Raw genomic sequence first — 17,371 nt, 5'->3', positions numbered from 1 at the left:
TGCATATCATAATAGGGACGTTGATAGATCGCGGAGTCATCGGGAGTTGCTGGAGAAATGGTACGTTTGGAGATCATGTCGCCATGATGGAAACTAACTTCTGATTAAATCTTACCTAGGCAAGCCCCGGTACATAACCCCTACTTTTCTGCAGTTTAAATTATATTTGTGCATTAAGTTTTAAGGAGTTAAATGAAACCCACTTGCATATACAAGATCATGTAGATTGCTATGCTATAGGACTCCGGTAGAAGTCGAGTGATTGCTGTCACTCACGAGATATAGGAAATATATTACTGTATTATTATCACTTGGAAAATATAAATGGTGGAAAGGAAAATTATGATCGGGCAGGGATATGGTTTGGGTATTGGTGGGTATAAGAGGTTGTGTCACCATGGACGCGGGGCATAGCTTGGTTACACTGCTTTTCCTGTCTGTGTCGGTTAAGGACCGACTGTTGCAAAAGACGCTAGGCAAGTCACGGACTTATTATCCCGAGCACATACTTGGGTATGGACGCTTGAAAGACTTGTTGCTCTCTTATCGTGGATCCGACTCTTTCTGGACCGACTGTTATGGTGGTTTTTGGGTTAGGAGGTCCTTGCACTGCACTGAGTTCGGGACTTAGGGGCGGGGGCTTGAAGTCCTAGTTTGGACGAGGACCTGGACACCCAGGACAAGAGTGTGATGTGTTGGTCCTATTTGTGTCTTGGGTACAAGCGGGGTGTGTGTTTTTAGGGTACCCAGCTGAGGGCATTGATTCACGAATCGCCGACGTTCTAGTACGACTTGTCTTAACTTTAGCACCGTAGTAAGAACTAGAAGATGAAAGATGAAAAAAGGAAATATGATTGCTTACCACCTGCTTGAAAAGTAGCATAGGTGCTTACATAGAATGGTTAGTTAATGAACGAATGCGGCTGTTAATAAAAATCAAATATAAGAACGCACGATTAGTAATGCTTCCTGCAGATGTAATAAACTCACAAGCCAAATAGCCTTGCATATCCTTGGAGTCTTTTTTTTCCTCCTGTCGGGTAAGTCTTGCTGAGTATAATTGAGTACTCAGGGTTTTATTCCCCCTGTTGCAGGTGACAGGTGGATGCTAAAGCTGACTATTGTGTGTGGATTCTTCCTGGTGGGCTCAGAGAGGATTCCTTTACGCTGCGATCGTAGTTTTTATTTATAACTCTCACTAAATATTTTTATAAAAGAAAGTTTATAATCTATTGTCATAGTTTACATAGCAATGCTTCATCATGCTATGAATAGATGATTATTTCCGCTGTAATTCTGATCACATGTTTATATTCCGCTGTTACATTAATTAGTTCATAGCTCTGATAGTATGATTACATTCCGCTGTTATAATAATAAATATTATACTCTGATATTATATTAAAAGTGATGTAAGAAATGGTTAAGAATGATGTAAGCTTTATTCTCTCATTTGTGATCCTGAGGTAAAATGTGGATTTTCGGGTTCTCCCCTAGGGTGTGCCCGACAGAACCGTATAATTTAGTGTTCTCCCTCGAATGCTTAGTGTCTAATGGAAGACGAGCACTCCTTGGAGGTATTAGATTAAGCGGTTCTGCCACAATTCCATATGACCATAAGAATAAGTTCAGTAAGACCTCTTTCAGCAACCTTCTCAATTCCCTGCAATGAGTACGGTAGCAGTTCACCAATTGCTAATCCATCATCAAACATAGGAAACATATGTAGTCTAAAAGTGAAAAGGAATACATTTTTTCTACCTTGTTCTTTACCAACAGGAGAATGTATAAACATGTACTCCATCTCAAACAAATTGGCAACGTGTACACAGAAGGTACTCCATCTCAAACAAAGGAACAAAAGTCAATATACACATTACAACCTGATTTGATTTCAATGGTAGTAGTAAAAATAGAGAAACCCAGATTCAATGGCAGTAGTTAATATATACATCAAAGTAACCTTCAACTGCAGTGGCCAGTACTGGACTTAGTACAAATATGCAGACTCAAGCCTCACTCTTAACCCTTCAGAATAAAAAAACAAAGTTACAAAATAGACGATAGATATCATAATATTGTATGGATTCCGAAATGCACACTTCCATCTTTGAATTAGAGACAAAATTGGGATCAGAACACTGAAGGCAAGTGACACCAATAACCATACATTGCCAGACCAAATGTGCACTGCATGAACGTGGAAACAAATGTTTCTTCGCCAACATAGGCCAGATTATACATCCCACAATGGAAAATTAAATTTACATCATATAACCTTAGGACAAGAGAAGTGTTGGCTAATTTTGCTACCAAGATTCAGAGAATAGGAAAAATAACTGAGGAAGAAAAAAATTAGTTTCAGTTTATAAGACTGACTGTTGCTAGTTCATCAAATAAACAAAACCAAGGGTTATGATCCCAAGCTTTTTATCGTGGTATATGCTGATCACAAGCTGCAGCCTTAATTTGTGATCACTGAATCCATTCGATATACTTTGTGCGTGTTTAGGTCGTGAATTTTGGGAATTTGGCTACTGTAGCACTTTCGTTTTTATTTGGCAATTAGTGTTCAATCATGGACTAATTATGCTCAAAACGTTCGTCTCGTAATTTCCAACCAAACTGTGCAATTAGTTTTTTTTCGTCTACATTTAATGCTCCATGCACGTATCGTAAGATTCGATGTGATGGTTACTGTAGCGCTTTTTGGGAACTAAACAGGTACAAAACGGATCCATTGAAGGCATTTGTCAATACCTGAGGAGGGCTTAGAAGTCGATGGCAACATGATGCTCCGTTGGACCAATGCAATCACGCTGCAATCCGAATAGACATCAAAATCGTGTAAAACATCTAATCAGATCAAACAAAGCATATAGGGGAGCAAACATCTAATCGTGAAGCTTTTCAACTTGGACGGGAGGATGAGCACACGGACCGTCTGCGCCGCTGGACATCGCGGCGCCTGCGCCGTCGAGATGCCGCGCGGCCTCCGCCACCGGGACGTCACGTCGCCTGCGCCACAGGGATGCTGCGCCGCCTAAAGCCACCAGGATGCCGCGCCACCTCCGCCGCCAGGACGCTACATCGCCTCCGGCACAGCCGCCATTGCCGCCGCCAGGACGCTACATCGCCTTCGCTGCCATGGCGTCCGCTCCGCCCGGAGGACTGCTTCGTGGCCCGCTGCCACGGCCGAACGGGGAAAAAAGCGAGCGTGGGGGCGACCTTGGCGAGGAGGCGAGCGTTCGAGGGAGGAGGCGACGGGTGGGGATTAGGGAGAGGGGGCGCGGGGAGGGCCAATCTGGGGAGGATCACGGAGCGCCGGGTGGAGATTGGGATGACCTTCCATTTTTACTGCGCGTGGTATCGCAAGGGCAGGGACGGAGCGACGGGGCGACGATCGTCGTACGAAAAGATGATATTATTTTCTTTCTTTTTAGTTGTATAATGTAATAAGGAGGAGATATGCTACCAATTCCATTCTATTTATTATAAACAGATGCTACAACGGTACCGAGAGGCTTAAAAAAATCCATTCTGTTTTCCTTTTTGAAACAAGGGCCAGTTTTGCTTGGTCCATTCATCCAGTTTTTGGAACGAGCCCATAGTACGCTGGTAGATTTTTTTTTTGGGCTCCGTCGACGGCCCACCCAGTTGCCTTTATCCATCGTCTCCTTCACCTCCATCCACACTCCACAGCCACGCCACAGCCGTTGCCCACCACCACCCAGAGCACGCGGCGGCTTGTCGCCGTGCGCGCCGGCACCACCACCACACGAGGAGCCGGAGGAAGCCATCAAGCGCACGCTGCACTGCCCATGGCCATGGCGCCTCACGCCTCGGCGGCCACCGCAGCCGCTGCTACCCATGCGCTGCGCTTTCCCCACACTTTGTCCGCCACGGGCCTCTCCTCGTCGCCTCTCGCTGGGGGCTGCGGCGGCTGCCGGGCTCGGTTCCGCCCCAGCCGGCGCGGCCCGGGTATGCAGGGGCGGCGAGAAGGTGGCTCTCACGTGGTGCGCGTGGGGGGCCTGCTGGGCAGCGTATTCGGCGGGGGTGGCCGCGACGACGGGGAGGCCACGCGGAAGAAGTACGCCTGACACCGTGGCGCGCATCAACTCCATGGAGCCCGAGGTCTCCGCGCTCTCAGGACGCCGACTTGCGCGCACGCACCGCCGCGCTCCAGGACCGTGCTCGCTCGGGCGAATCCCTGGATTCCCTTCTCCCCGTACGTACCCAAATATAACGGGCACTCGTATGCTTTCAGTACAATGTGTCGAACGTCGAATCTAAAATGGACTTTACTAGTGACTACACTAAGGTGTTACAGTCTGAGATCATGATGATAATGTTTCAAGGAAGAACTAGGAAAACCATAGCCTTCTATTTAACTAAAAGCAACATTTTAATTTGATTATCTGAGTGACTAGAGTATATTACTATCGAAACAACTTCACCTTCAATTTATTCTCGGACCAGATTGTAGATAATAGAAACAAGGCTGTAGACATTCCGTTTTGCATTTGGATAATGCTTAACATGTATAATTTTGGAGCTTCATCTGAGAAGAATCAATTCACTGTCCAGAGTGTATGTGCAATTAGTGAACCAAGCATGAATTGAAATCCTTCATCAAAATTATGAAAGAAATCTATGATATACCAAGAGATAAATAAATAGACCAACTCATTGTTCCTTTTCATTAGCCACTTTAACATGATCTAAGATATGTTAAATCATGACTCCTGTCGAATGATATCTCAACTTCTCAATGTGGAATCTTTGTCATCATTTGTGCAGGAAGCATTTGCTGTTGTGAGGGAGGCTTCCAAGAGAGTTCTAGGCCTCCGTCCCTTTGATGTGCAGTTGATTGGTGGCATGGTTCTGCACAAGGGGGAGATTGCAGAAATGAAGACTGGAGAGGGGAAGACTCTTGTGGCCATTCTGCCAGCATACTTAAATGCTTTGAGTGGGAAAGGAGTGCATGTTGTCACTGTAAATGATTATCTTGCAAGACGTGATTGTGAGTGGGTTGGTCAAGTTCCCCGATTTCTAGGACTGCAGGTTGGCTTAATTCAACGTATGTCATCACATCACATTATTGATTCCTGTTGGCTGTGCCGTCTCCAGTTGCGCATATTCTTCAGTTTCCACGTTAATATTGAAAATATTAATTGGCCCCTTATTTACCAATTGAAGCTCTAGCACCTGCACTTGAATGATTCATGAAAGTACTGATATGTATCTGAAAATAATGTTACATAAGCCTAAGAGGATGGCTTGCTGAACTACTGAACCATGAATAAACTGGCAGCTCCTACTATGAATGTTTAGCTGGGCCATTACCATTCTGAGTTATAGCATATGCTTCAATGCCTTATCACGCCGCAGCTTCATGTGTCCTACAATCCTAGCCCAACTAGCATTTTGATTATTTTTCTTTGTGCAGGCATTATTTATAGGTTCTGTTTCTCTAGTTGCTAGTGATAGTTTGTTGAACAGAGTTTTTATTTTGACAGAGAACATGACACCTGAGCAAAGGAGGGAAAATTACTCATGCGATATTACTTATGTCACAAACAGTGAGCTTGGTTTTGATTATCTAAGAGATAACCTTGCAATGGTATGCATTTCTTATGTTGGAAATACTTTGTTATTAGTTACTCCCTCCGTTCCAAATTGTAAGTCGTTCTGGCTTTTCTATATACATCATGTCTAGATACATAGTAAAAGTTATGAATCTAGAAAAGCCAGAACGTCTTATAATTTGGAACGGAGGGAGTAATATCCAAGTGTTATTATCCTCATGGATCATTGCATCTCCTGCAATTGACTGAGTCTTCATTATTGCAGACTGTAGACGAACTTGTTTTGAGGAACTTCAATTACTGTGTGATAGATGAAGTTGATTCAATCCTTATTGATGAAGCAAGAACACCTCTTATAATATCAGGCCTAGCTGAAAAGCCAAGCGACCGGTATTACAAAGCAGCAAAAATAGCTGAAGCTTTTGAGCGAGACATTCATTACACGGTGAGCAATAAGCTTCTGTATGGATATTTGATCTGTTATTATGGGTTGATTATACAATAAAGTATGCCCTCACGCTCAATGTATTCTAGCCTCCTGATTTCTGAAACTTTTATTCGCCCTTCCGTTTTGAGATAAAAAATTACATCTCAAATATTCTATTACCATTTTTCTAGAAATATAAAACATATAGTAGTACTTATATGTGTCTATCACCTAGCCATAATTTTGTTTATTTGTTTCTTCAATTAACTTAATATAAATTGCCATCTAAAAATGACTATTTCTTCAGGTGGATGAAAAGCAAAGAAATGTTTTACTTACAGAAGAAGGTTATGCTGATGCTGAAGAAATACTGGACATAAATGATCTATACGATCCTCGTGAACAGTGGGCTTCATATGTTCTAAATGCAATCAAGGCTAAGGAGCTCTTCCTTAAAGATGTCAATTACATTGTTCGTAGCAAGGAAGTGCTTATTGTAGATGAGTTTACTGGCAGAGTTATGCCGGTGAGTATATTTTATCATTATTCTCAGTAGCACAAGACATGTTACTGTCCATAGGATCTAAAATCCTAAAACAGTTAGTACATACCTTTGCCTTCTAGTAAATGGATGACACTATGCTCAGTGATACATGTAAGGTAATAGTTTTCTGGTTGGTTTTTATGGCAAACCTTGACTTGTATACTTGAACTAATATTACATCATGCAAGTGCATTCTGACCAAGGTTCACACATACCAAGTTTGTGCATAGGCATATGTGTAATAGCAAACTTGCACTTCATAAATGTTAACATTCATACACGGTATATGAACATAAGAAGGAATGAAAGTAAGAGGGGGAGAGGCACATGATGAATTTTTAAATGCCATCCCGTTGTATGCCCTGGATGCCAGGGCTTTTTTGTCCACATCATTTTTTGTAGCATGAAGACAGATGTTTGAGTAGGAATCTCATTATTCTAGTTTTCACATTTGAGGTTTTGATGCTTTTGGCAGGGCAGGCGATGGAGTGATGGTCTCCATCAAGCAATTGAAGCAAAAGAAGGTGTAACTATACAAAATGAAACCATAACACTCGCATCAATAAGTTACCAAAACTTCTTTCTTCAGGCAAGTGCCAAACTGTTCTGTCTGGAGCTTCTGATGCTTAAAAATTACTGGAAAACAGACTAATCCACGAACAAAACCATTTCTGGTGCTTTTTAATGCTAATGGCCAGTAATCCTTGTTGAGCATTTTGGTTGATAGTGGTAGAGACTAATAAATAAATAAATGGCTCAGTGTGCTGGATGAACAGCTTCCTCCTAATCTTATCTTTGTTTTATGTTCAATCTATTACTTTGTCAAGAAATTAATAGACTTTTGTGACAGTTCCCCAAACTCTGTGGCATGACTGGAACTGCAGCTACAGAGACCCAAGAGTTTGAGAGCATATATAAACTTAAAGTTACTGTTGTTCCAACAAACAAGCCAATGATACGGAAGGTACTTGCACTCTGTTGTAATGATTGTTCAATATGTTGTAACTCTGAAAGATCTGTCCTTCTATTTCATCCCATTTTCTGCCAAAAATTTGATTTTGCTTCTTTCTTTGCAGGATGACTCAGATGTTGTTTTTAGAGCAACAAATGGAAAATGGCGTGCTGTTCTTGTGGAGATGTCAAGGATGAATAAAGTTGGCCGTCCTGTGCTTGTTGGTACCACCAGTGTTGAGCAAAGCGAATCTTTATCAGAGCAATTGCGTGAAGCTGGGATTCCTCACGAGGTATTCCTGTTAGTTTTTCATTAACAATAGTAGATCCTCCTTTTTTCAGTCAGGAATGCTGTTATTTATGCTCAGTGCTCACAGAGAAAAAATGTTGATACTTGAACAAAATCCTGTTCTAGTGTGAAATGATTATATATATCATTCTGTAGATATTTCTATGTACATAAGGTGACACAACAGAATTAACTCAGTAACATTTGTCTCCTGAACAAATTTCTTTCTTGACTCCACAGATAGTTTATTACCATTCAGCGCGCTACTCTGTTTGCACTTGTAACTATGTAATTTATTTTATGTTTTTGAATAAATTAGTTTTCATTCTTTCACAGAAAGGAACCAATGAAAATAATGGAAACATGAACTATTTGAAAGGAATCTAGCTGTGACCTACTAACATGTTTGAAAGTTGCAACATCAGTTTCTCATTTACTAAGGTGCCAGAACTGTCTAAATTTTATTGTAATTTCTATTGAAGGTCCTGAATGCTAAGCCAGAGAATGTTGAGAGGGAGGCAGAGATCGTAGCTCAGAGTGGACGCCTTGGTGCTGTGACAATTGCCACCAATATGGCGGGACGTGGAACTGATATTATCCTTGGTGGCAATGCAGAATTCATGGCCAGGTTGAAGTTGCGTGAGATCCTTATGCCAAGGTACTAATTTTCCTTATCAGAATTCCAAATAATATTGTACAGTGCTTTGAATACATGGTTGTAGTTTTGGGGAAAAAATGCATGTTTGATTCATTAACTGGTTCTATTGACGCCTCTCTATGGGGCGCAGTTGTATCTGAACAGGTTCTAACTTCAACCCCACATGCACCCCCTCCCCCCCTCTCCCGCTCCATGTCCATGCACATACTCAGACCTACACACTACACAGTAAGCACAGTTAGGATTGTGTACCTAGTGATAATGACAGAGCTACAAGGCTTCTCAGGCGAACGGGATGTCACATTCCCCTTGTTCTTCACACATGAGAGGCAATATATAAATTTATTTGTGGACAATCCCTGGTCAGACGCTCAAGCCTGGGGATCAAATGCTCACCGGCAGGATCGTCAAAGCTTGGGAGGCTTGAATGCTCATGGCAATGAATGTTGAGCCTGGGACGCTCATTGGCGGGATCGAAATGACTGATTCTACCACTGTGACTTCTCATTAGCTGGTTCTTCATGTGCCTGTTATTTGCAATGAATTAGAAGTTAAATTAGAGTCGATTGACATGAACAGCAGTTTGGTACTGTATCCACAGTGCTGTATCAACAATCCTAAAATGTTAGTTTATGCCTATTTCTAAATAAGTTAGTTTTTACATTTTTTGATAAAGATTGAGTTGTGATCTACATCCTTGATCTTAGAGATAGTGTTTTTTAAGAGGAGGGGGTTGTTTCTCTTTTAATCAAGCATTCAACACGATTACTACAGAATCTTCATTATCTTGAATAAATAATAAGTTGCAATGGAACTACCTTGTCTTTGCAACAGACTTCTATGGGATGCCTACGATTCCGAAAGAGACCTTTTTCCCCCAGTGTATATGTAGCGTAAATGTTGTTCAACTGTTCTTATAGGCTCTTTTGATTCTGAATGCTGCAGAGTCGTCAATCCAATAGATGGCGTTATTGTATCCAAAAAGCAGATGCCACCAAGAAAGACATGGAAGGTACATAACTGGCTATAGGTTCAGTAGTGATATGATCAACAACTGATGGTCTCAAGATTCTGGGACTTTGCATCGGGTAGATGTATTATGATTTAACTTGTGATATAAGTTTATCTAATGACTTACTTGCACTTATTTTGCCTTCAGACGAACGAAAACTTGTTCCCATGTGAACTTTCAAAAGAAACATTATCATCCGTCAAAGATACAGTTGAAATGGCTGTCAAAGAATGGGGAGAGAAATCATTAACTGAACTGGAAGCAGAAGAGCGGTTGTCCTACTCATGTGAGAAGGTAGGCCTATTTCAGCAACCATGAGAGGTCAAATATTAGTTTTCGTGTGGGTGAGACAGCTATGCAACTTCAGGGACTACTGGTGTAGTGGTGTTCCACATTGCAGTCTGAATAAAAGTTTTCGTGTCTTGAGTACTTAATTATGTTTCTTTATATTTCAGGGACCAACACGTGATGAAGTAATAGCAAATTTGAGAAATGCATTTATGAAGATAGCAGATGAATATAAAGTTTACACTGAGGAGGAAAAGAAGAAGGTTATATTGCATATAAAAGAAACATTGATAGCTCTATCTGTTGCTATTCTGTGTAGCGTGGTGTTCACATGATCAATTTTATTCAGGTCATTACAGCAGGTGGGCTTCACGTAGTAGGGACAGAGCGCCATGAATCGCGCAGAATTGACAATCAGGTAATATACTATTGAAGATATTGCTGTTAATATAATATGCAGGGGTGAACCCGAGATATCTTTTCTGCTTGTTGCATGGGTGAATTGCTAGTTTGTCCCAAACTAAATTTAACAAGTCTAGCCTTAGAAAAATGTTGTTTCATGCCAAAGTCCATGATACATGTTTGGAGTGTCTGCATTCTGCAAAGCCAACAGTGAAGTAGTTAGCACATATCTTTTTTACTTTGATCATGACAGAGGATGGTTATAATTGAATTGGTTTCTCTTTCTGGTTTAGCTCCGTGGTCGAAGTGGAAGGCAAGGGGATCCTGGAAGCTCTCGCTTCTTTCTTAGTCTCGAGGATAATATTTTCCGGATCTTTGGTGGTGACAGGATACAGGTTTGTATTATTTTCTCTAGTTCTATAACTGTTTACATGAGAAATAATACCAATGGCTTGACTACATAAAAATAATGTATTGCATAAAAAAACATCCCCTTTTGGTATCTCCATCATTTTAATGATATGACTTATTGATTGTACCTTACTAAATGCCTCTGACAAAGTTGGATGTCGTTCTCAAGTTGCATGTCATATTTTGAAATAATGGCAGATACCTTGTTCATAATAGTGAAATAGAATGTGCTCAAATCCATTCACTACCAACTTTTTTTTTGAAGGACAGAATGTGATGCTCTCATCATTACTAGTAGTGGGTCCAAGTGCGTTGAACTATATCCTTCTACTAGTTAAGTAGCTATAAACTAGAAATGTTTTGTAGCAAAAATGTTGAGAACCAAGTGGTAGTTTGGTTGGTGCTTGCAGGTTGTTTGAGTACATCCCTAAAGGGTTGGGTACTCCCCTCTCTTAAGACAAAGCTAGGGATGTCTTCTCCCTGTGGTTGAGTTCTATCTTTTTAGCAAATTACCTGTTATAATTATTGTAATACACTTGTGTAAGCATACCTGCAGGACCATCTCTGGCAATTACTGCATCACTTGTACTAATAGCTGCTGCTCTCAGATATATCCTTGCCTGACTTATCCATATGATTTCAACATTTCTTGACAGACAAGAATAAATCTGTAACTAATAGCATTTGGTTTCTTGTCTAGGGTCTGATGCAAGCATTCCGAGTTGAAGATCTTCCTATCGAATCAAAAATGCTAACAAGGGCTCTAGATGAAGCACAACGAAAAGTTGAGAACTACTTTTTTGACATCAGGAAGCAGTTGTTTGAGTATGATGAGGTATTGAATAGCCAGAGAGATCGTGTATATGCAGAAAGAAGACGTGCTCTTGCATCTGACAGTCTTGAGTCACTTATTGTGGAATACGCTGAATTGACAATGGACGACATATTAGAGGTTGGTTATGGTGACCATCTGACAGCTGCGCTTAAATATTAAAACTGAACACAAAACATTATATTTCTCTGAAGTCCTGATGCTATAATATTCTTCTGTCGTTGGCAGGCTAACATAGGCCCTGATACTCCAAAGGAAAATTGGGACCTGAGCAAACTTATAGCTAAGCTCCAACAGTAAGTTTTAGTACATATACATGTGTATTTGGTCAATTGGGATCTGTTGACTGATGTACTGTCACCAAAATTGTAATGTTTCTGTTTCTTTTCTACTAGGTATTGCTATCTGTTGGATGACTTGACACCAGAATTGTTGGAGGGCAAAAGCTCAAGCTATGAGGATTTGCGGGAATACCTCCATAAGCGAGGGCGTGAAGCTTACTTCCAAAAAACTGTTAGTTTTTTCTCCTTTTGCTTTTATGGATAGCGTTTTTTTCACATGGTTAAAATATTATAAGAAGTTTAATGCAAATATTTCTTACAAACAAAGAGAGTCTGAGTAGGTATTTCACACTTGAACTACACCTATCAATTTATCTGTGGTTCTTAGTAGGGGTAAAACCAAATCTGAGCTGAAGGCAAAGCTAGATCTTAGCAGTAGATCATCTTGGCAGGAGCTATGAGCCTATGACGAAAAAAGGTCGTCTGATTCTGAAATGTATATTCTTGTTTATAACAAGTGCATCTTATCAGCAAGACAAGTCTACAACAACTACAACAACAACAACAATAACAGCAACAACAACAACAAAGCCTTTAAGTCCCAAACAAGTTGGGATAGGCTAGAGTTGAAACCTAGCAGAAGCAATCTAAGGCTAAGTCTTTGGGTATATTCCATCTTTTCAAGTCTCCTTTTATTGCCTCTATCCAAGTCAACTTCGGTCTTCCTCTGCCTCTCTTCACGTTACTATCCTGGCTTAGCATTCCACTACGCACCGGTGCCTCTGTAGGTCTCCGTTGGACATGTCCAAACCATCTCAACCGGTGTTGGACAAGCTTTTCTTCAATTGGTGCTACCCCTAATCTATCACGTATATCATCGTTCCGAACTCGATCCCTTCTTGTATGACCGCAAATTCAATGCAACATACGCATTTTCGCGGCACTTATCTGTTGAACATGTCGTCTTTTCGTAGGCCAACATTCTGTACCATACAACATAGCAGGTATAATCGTCATTCTATAAAACTTGCCTTTTAGCTTCTGTGGTACCCTTTTGTCACATAGGACACCAGATGCTTGGCGCCACTTCATCCACCTTGCTTTGATTCTATGGCTAACATCTTCATCAATATCCCCGTCTCTCTGTAGCATTGATCCTAAATATCGAAAGGTATCCTTCCTAGACACTATTTTACCTTCCAAACTAATATCTTTCTCCTCCTGAGTAGTAGTGCCGAAGTCACATCTCATATACTCAGTTTTAGTTCTACTGAGTCTAAAACCCTTGGACTCCAAAGTCTCCCGTCATAACTCCAGTTTCTGATTCACTCCTGTCCGGCTTTCATCAACTAGCACTACATCGTCTGTGAAAAGCATACACCAAGGGATGTCCCCTTGTATGTCCCTTGTGACCTCATCCATCACTAAGGCAAACAGATAAGGGCTCAAAGTTGACCCTTGATGTAGTCCTATCCTAATCGGGAAGTCATCCGTGTCTCCATCACTTGTTCGAACACTAGTCACAACATTATTGTACATGTCCTTAATGAACCCGACGTACTTCGTTGGGACTTTATGTTTGTCCAAAGCCCACCACATAACATTCCTTGATATTTTATCATAAGCCTTCTCCAAATCAATAAAAACCATGTGTAGGTCTTTCTTCTCCCTATATCGCTCCGTAACTTGTCTTATTAAGAAAATGACTTCCATGGTTGACCTTCCGGGCATGAAACCAAATTGGTTCATAGAGACCCGCGTTATTGCTCTCAAGCGATGCTCGATAACTCTCTCATAGCTTCATAGTATGGCTCATCAACTTAATTCCCCGGTAATTAGTACAACTTTGAATATCCCCTTTATTCTTGTAGATCGGTACCAATATACTTCTCCACTCGTCAGGCATCTTGTTCGATCGAAAAATATGGTTAAACAGCTTGGTTAGCCATACTATAGCTATGTCCCTGAGACATCTCCACACCTCGATTGTGATACCATCCGGTCCCATCGCCTTACCTCTCATCCTTTTCAACGCCTCTCTGATCTCAGATTTTTTGATTCTCCACACAAAGCGCCTATTGGTGTCATCAAAAGAGTCATCCAACTAAAAGGTTGTGTCCGTATTCTCACCATTGAATAATTTGTCAAAATACTCTTGCCATCGATGTCGGATCTCATCCTCCTTCACTAAGAGATGCTCCATTTCATCCTTAATGCACTTAACTTGGTTGAAGTCCCTTGTCTTTCTCTCACGAACCCTAGCCATCCTATAAATGTCCTTCTCTCCTTCCTTTGTACTCAAATGTTGGTAAAGATTCTCGTACGCTCTACCCTTTGCCACACTTACAGCTCGCTTTGCAAGCGGTTCACCGTGAGCCAGCCAATCAGAGTCCGCCACCTAGCTGCCATGTGGTGACAAGTCTGAATATAATAATTCATACTTTTTTCTTAAAATTAATAGCAACCCATTCATGTGTTTGGATGTCCAAATGCATTTCCCCGTTTTAAACCGTGAAACTAATCAGGTAAAATATCAGAAGCTATTTTCTTCACAATGGTATTTCAGACTCAAACAGTACAACAGCTTTGATAAACTATTAACCAAATATCAGGAGCACCAGAAATAGTGAGATGTAGTTCCTCATTTCATAACTTCTATACTTGTATGTCAGGAAATTGTGGAGAAGCAAGCTCCAGGATTGATGAAGGAAGCTGAGCGGTTTCTAATTCTCAGCAATATTGATAGGCTGTGGAAAGAACACCTGCAGGCACTAAAGTTTGTCCAACAAGCTGTTGGTTTAAGGGGTTATGCCCAACGAGATCCCCTTATTGAGTATAAACTTGAGGGATATAATCTTTTCTTAGACATGATGGCTCAAATCAGGAGAAATGTTATTTATTCTGTATATCAGGTAAGTCCATCCACCTGTCCTAAAAAGTCTTCTTTCATGCTACATTTTCGTTTTAAGTATCATTTGAACCACTGAGTTTGGAGTTGACTTCCTTGAAAGATAGGATTTATGTTTAGTCATCAGACAGTTCCCTTTTGTGTAGTTCATGCATGATGCAAAGATTTGGTATGATAAACTAGACCTACATAATAAATAATTTGAGGTTTTAGCTATCGGACTATCTTGCACTGCGAACTGGTGAAGCATCATGATCCTGACTCCTGAGTGGTCACATGCTTCTTCACACAAGCAACCGACATATCTTAGTTTTCAAATGCATATTTTTGTTATTACTTAGCACTGATATCATCAGTTCTGACTCATCAACATCCTTTAGTTCAGATATATTCTGATTCTTCTAAAATTACCCTTTCTTTTTCAACAGTTCAAACCAGTAGTGAAGAACCAAGAAGAGGAAGCATCCCAAAAGAAGGTGTCAAAAAAGAAACTGGACAAAGGAGCTAACAAACTTGGTGCTGCCCAAGCTGCATCATGATCTTCCTGTGAGAAATGTTACTGGTGCTTTTAGTTGCAGTGGCTGCAGTCTCCACATGTACAAAGATGGTCGATACGTATGAGAAATGTACTTCATGATGTGAGTCAGCTGATTTTGGTAGCTTCATACTGGGACACAGCTTTCCAGTGTAATTTTTTTTTCTTGAGCTATTGATGTTATCAGCAGATCCTGTGCCTCAGCATATTATTGTTCATAGAATGGATAGCATCAATTTTACTAGTTGTACAGAAATAGGACATGCACAATGAAAGAGTTTTTGCTCCTCAACCCACAGTTTTGTATAATAATGTAATTCATTCTTATCGACACTTGATTACTGAAAGCCCCATTCTTCAGGTTTGCAGGATTAGCATGAGCAGGTACACAGAATTCTGAATGTAGTAGTAGTAGAAAATATTTGCTGGTAGTGCCAACTGACTAGAATAATACTAGATAGCTATTCCATTGAATGGATCACATGCTAAACAACAGCTGTAGAATCACTCCATGATCTACTGAAACATGTCACTACCATTTATTTCTTGTGTTAGTGTTCCTTTAATGGCTGTATTCAATTGCATTCCCAAATCAATATGATTTACTCCTTGCTGAGAAAGCGTATATGTTCTTCACTATGCAAAATAAAAATGTGGATCTTCTCATATGATATGGTGGCAAGTGTTGTCACAGGGATAGCGGCAGTCGATTGCCTTCACTTCAGCTCTATCGAAGTACCAGTCACCAACGGATTTCGCAATCCCCTGTGCATGAACATCAAAATACATGAGTATCCAACAATTTCATCTCGGAAAGAGAGAGTTTCTTTTGTATCTAGCAAGTATCTGGTGTATTGTCAACTGTTACCTTGTTTTGAATGGTTGGGGAGCCACCTGGTTTGGTGTTCCAGGTGCCCAGCTGCTCGGACTGGCAGTGCGCGAAGCAGGAGCTTATGAAGAGCCCGTTGCCCCTGGAACTGGAGAAGCCTTTGACGGATGCTACCATCTGGTCCCTGAAATCTGCACTTGTGCGGGTATGTGTCACAACACTCTAGTCATTCAGATCATTTCCTGATGAAGAGTAACTTATATATGGATACCCAGATTAACCTTGCAGGAAACTCATCTGGGATGCACTGCAGGCCGTGCGGTTGGACTTGCAGGCTCGCCAAGCGCCGCTTGGGTCAGCTCTGTCTGGCACCAGGCTGAGCACAATCTGACGGACCAATGCAGGTAAGTACAGTATATGTCTATTTAATTAGGGTGTCTGCTCCATACAGCGAAACTAATGTTCACCTGAATGAAGTCGTATGCAGCATTTAGCAGGAACAGTGGCGTCGTAATGCCGTCGATTATGTTTTGTGGGAAGAAGCACTGCACCCACATGAGATTGAGATTTCAGAGCAGTCATCACTTCATTTCTCTGAAGTTCGTGTACATGAGATGGATCAAATTCCTATAGCGAGTCAATTGGCAACGTGTACGTGGCCGTTTTCCATCAACCTTGTCTTTATTTGCTCGCTTTATTTACGTGCAGGGGGACATAGCACGAGTGTGAAAGAGGAGAGGAGCGAGGGCACGCACCGAGGTGGCGTCGAGATGGGCGGTGCAAGCCGGCGGCAGGTTCTGAGCTATTCCTTGCATGGCCACGATGTCGCCGAAGTAGGATCTCAGGCTGCGGCCCCCGGAGACATCCACGCTGCACGCGGCAGTCATGGCAAAAACCTGCTGTCAGTTCAGTTGCCTCTTGTGTGTGATGCAGAGCATGTGGAAGGAAAGGGAGGTTTAAAGCACAGCACAGGTACGTACGCGTCGAGGTAGAGGCCGCCGTCGGAGATGCACTTGACGACGGCGGTGCCGGACGGGAAGAAGGCGCGTAACTGGTCGCAGTGCAGGATCACCGCCAGACCCCCCGAGGAGCAGCCGGTGAGCAGTACCTGATCAGCAGAGGCCATCCCAATGGAGAGGAGGTGCCGGATGACCGCGTTCCAGATGCGCTGCCCTCGGAAATAAATCCCAGTGTCCTACAAGTTAACTCAAGCAAAACGTATACGACTAGTTAAAGTCATAGTTAGAAGATGGCAAAATAAAATGTCTGCAAACTACTACACTGATTGAAAAGTACGTATCACAAACTACACTTTTAAGAGTCGTTTTCACAAAGCTATGCTTCTACTGAGTAGTAATATTCTTTGGGTATGTGTATGTATGCACCTTATCATAGGCCTCGCCGGCAAAAGATCCA

General features: G+C 41.6%; 1 protein-coding gene and 1 pseudogene across 1 annotated transcript; one reads left to right on the top strand and one right to left on the bottom strand.

Moving 5' to 3' along the window:
* The first annotated feature begins 3,806 nt into the window (after nucleotides 1-3,806).
* Nucleotides 3,807-17,289, top strand: LOC136449913 (protein translocase subunit SECA1, chloroplastic-like; annotated as a pseudogene).
* On the bottom strand, nucleotides 15,790-16,512 carry LOC136454596 (pectin acetylesterase 3-like). Its single transcript, XM_066454969.1, has 4 exons — nucleotides 16,423-16,512; nucleotides 16,237-16,342; nucleotides 15,995-16,146; nucleotides 15,790-15,891 (listed from the first exon to the last, which is right to left on the bottom strand). The coding sequence occupies exons 1-4, from the start codon at nucleotides 16,510-16,512 to the stop codon at nucleotides 15,790-15,792; spliced, it is 450 nt and encodes a 149-aa protein (XP_066311066.1).
* Nucleotides 17,290-17,371: the final 82 nt, after the last annotated feature.

The sequence above is a fragment of the Miscanthus floridulus genome, chromosome 5, assembly GCF_019320115.1.
Source record: "Miscanthus floridulus cultivar M001 chromosome 5, ASM1932011v1, whole genome shotgun sequence".
Classification (NCBI taxonomy): Eukaryota; Viridiplantae; Streptophyta; class Magnoliopsida; order Poales; family Poaceae; genus Miscanthus; species Miscanthus floridulus.
This window is presented reverse-complemented; position numbering and strand designations above follow the sequence as displayed.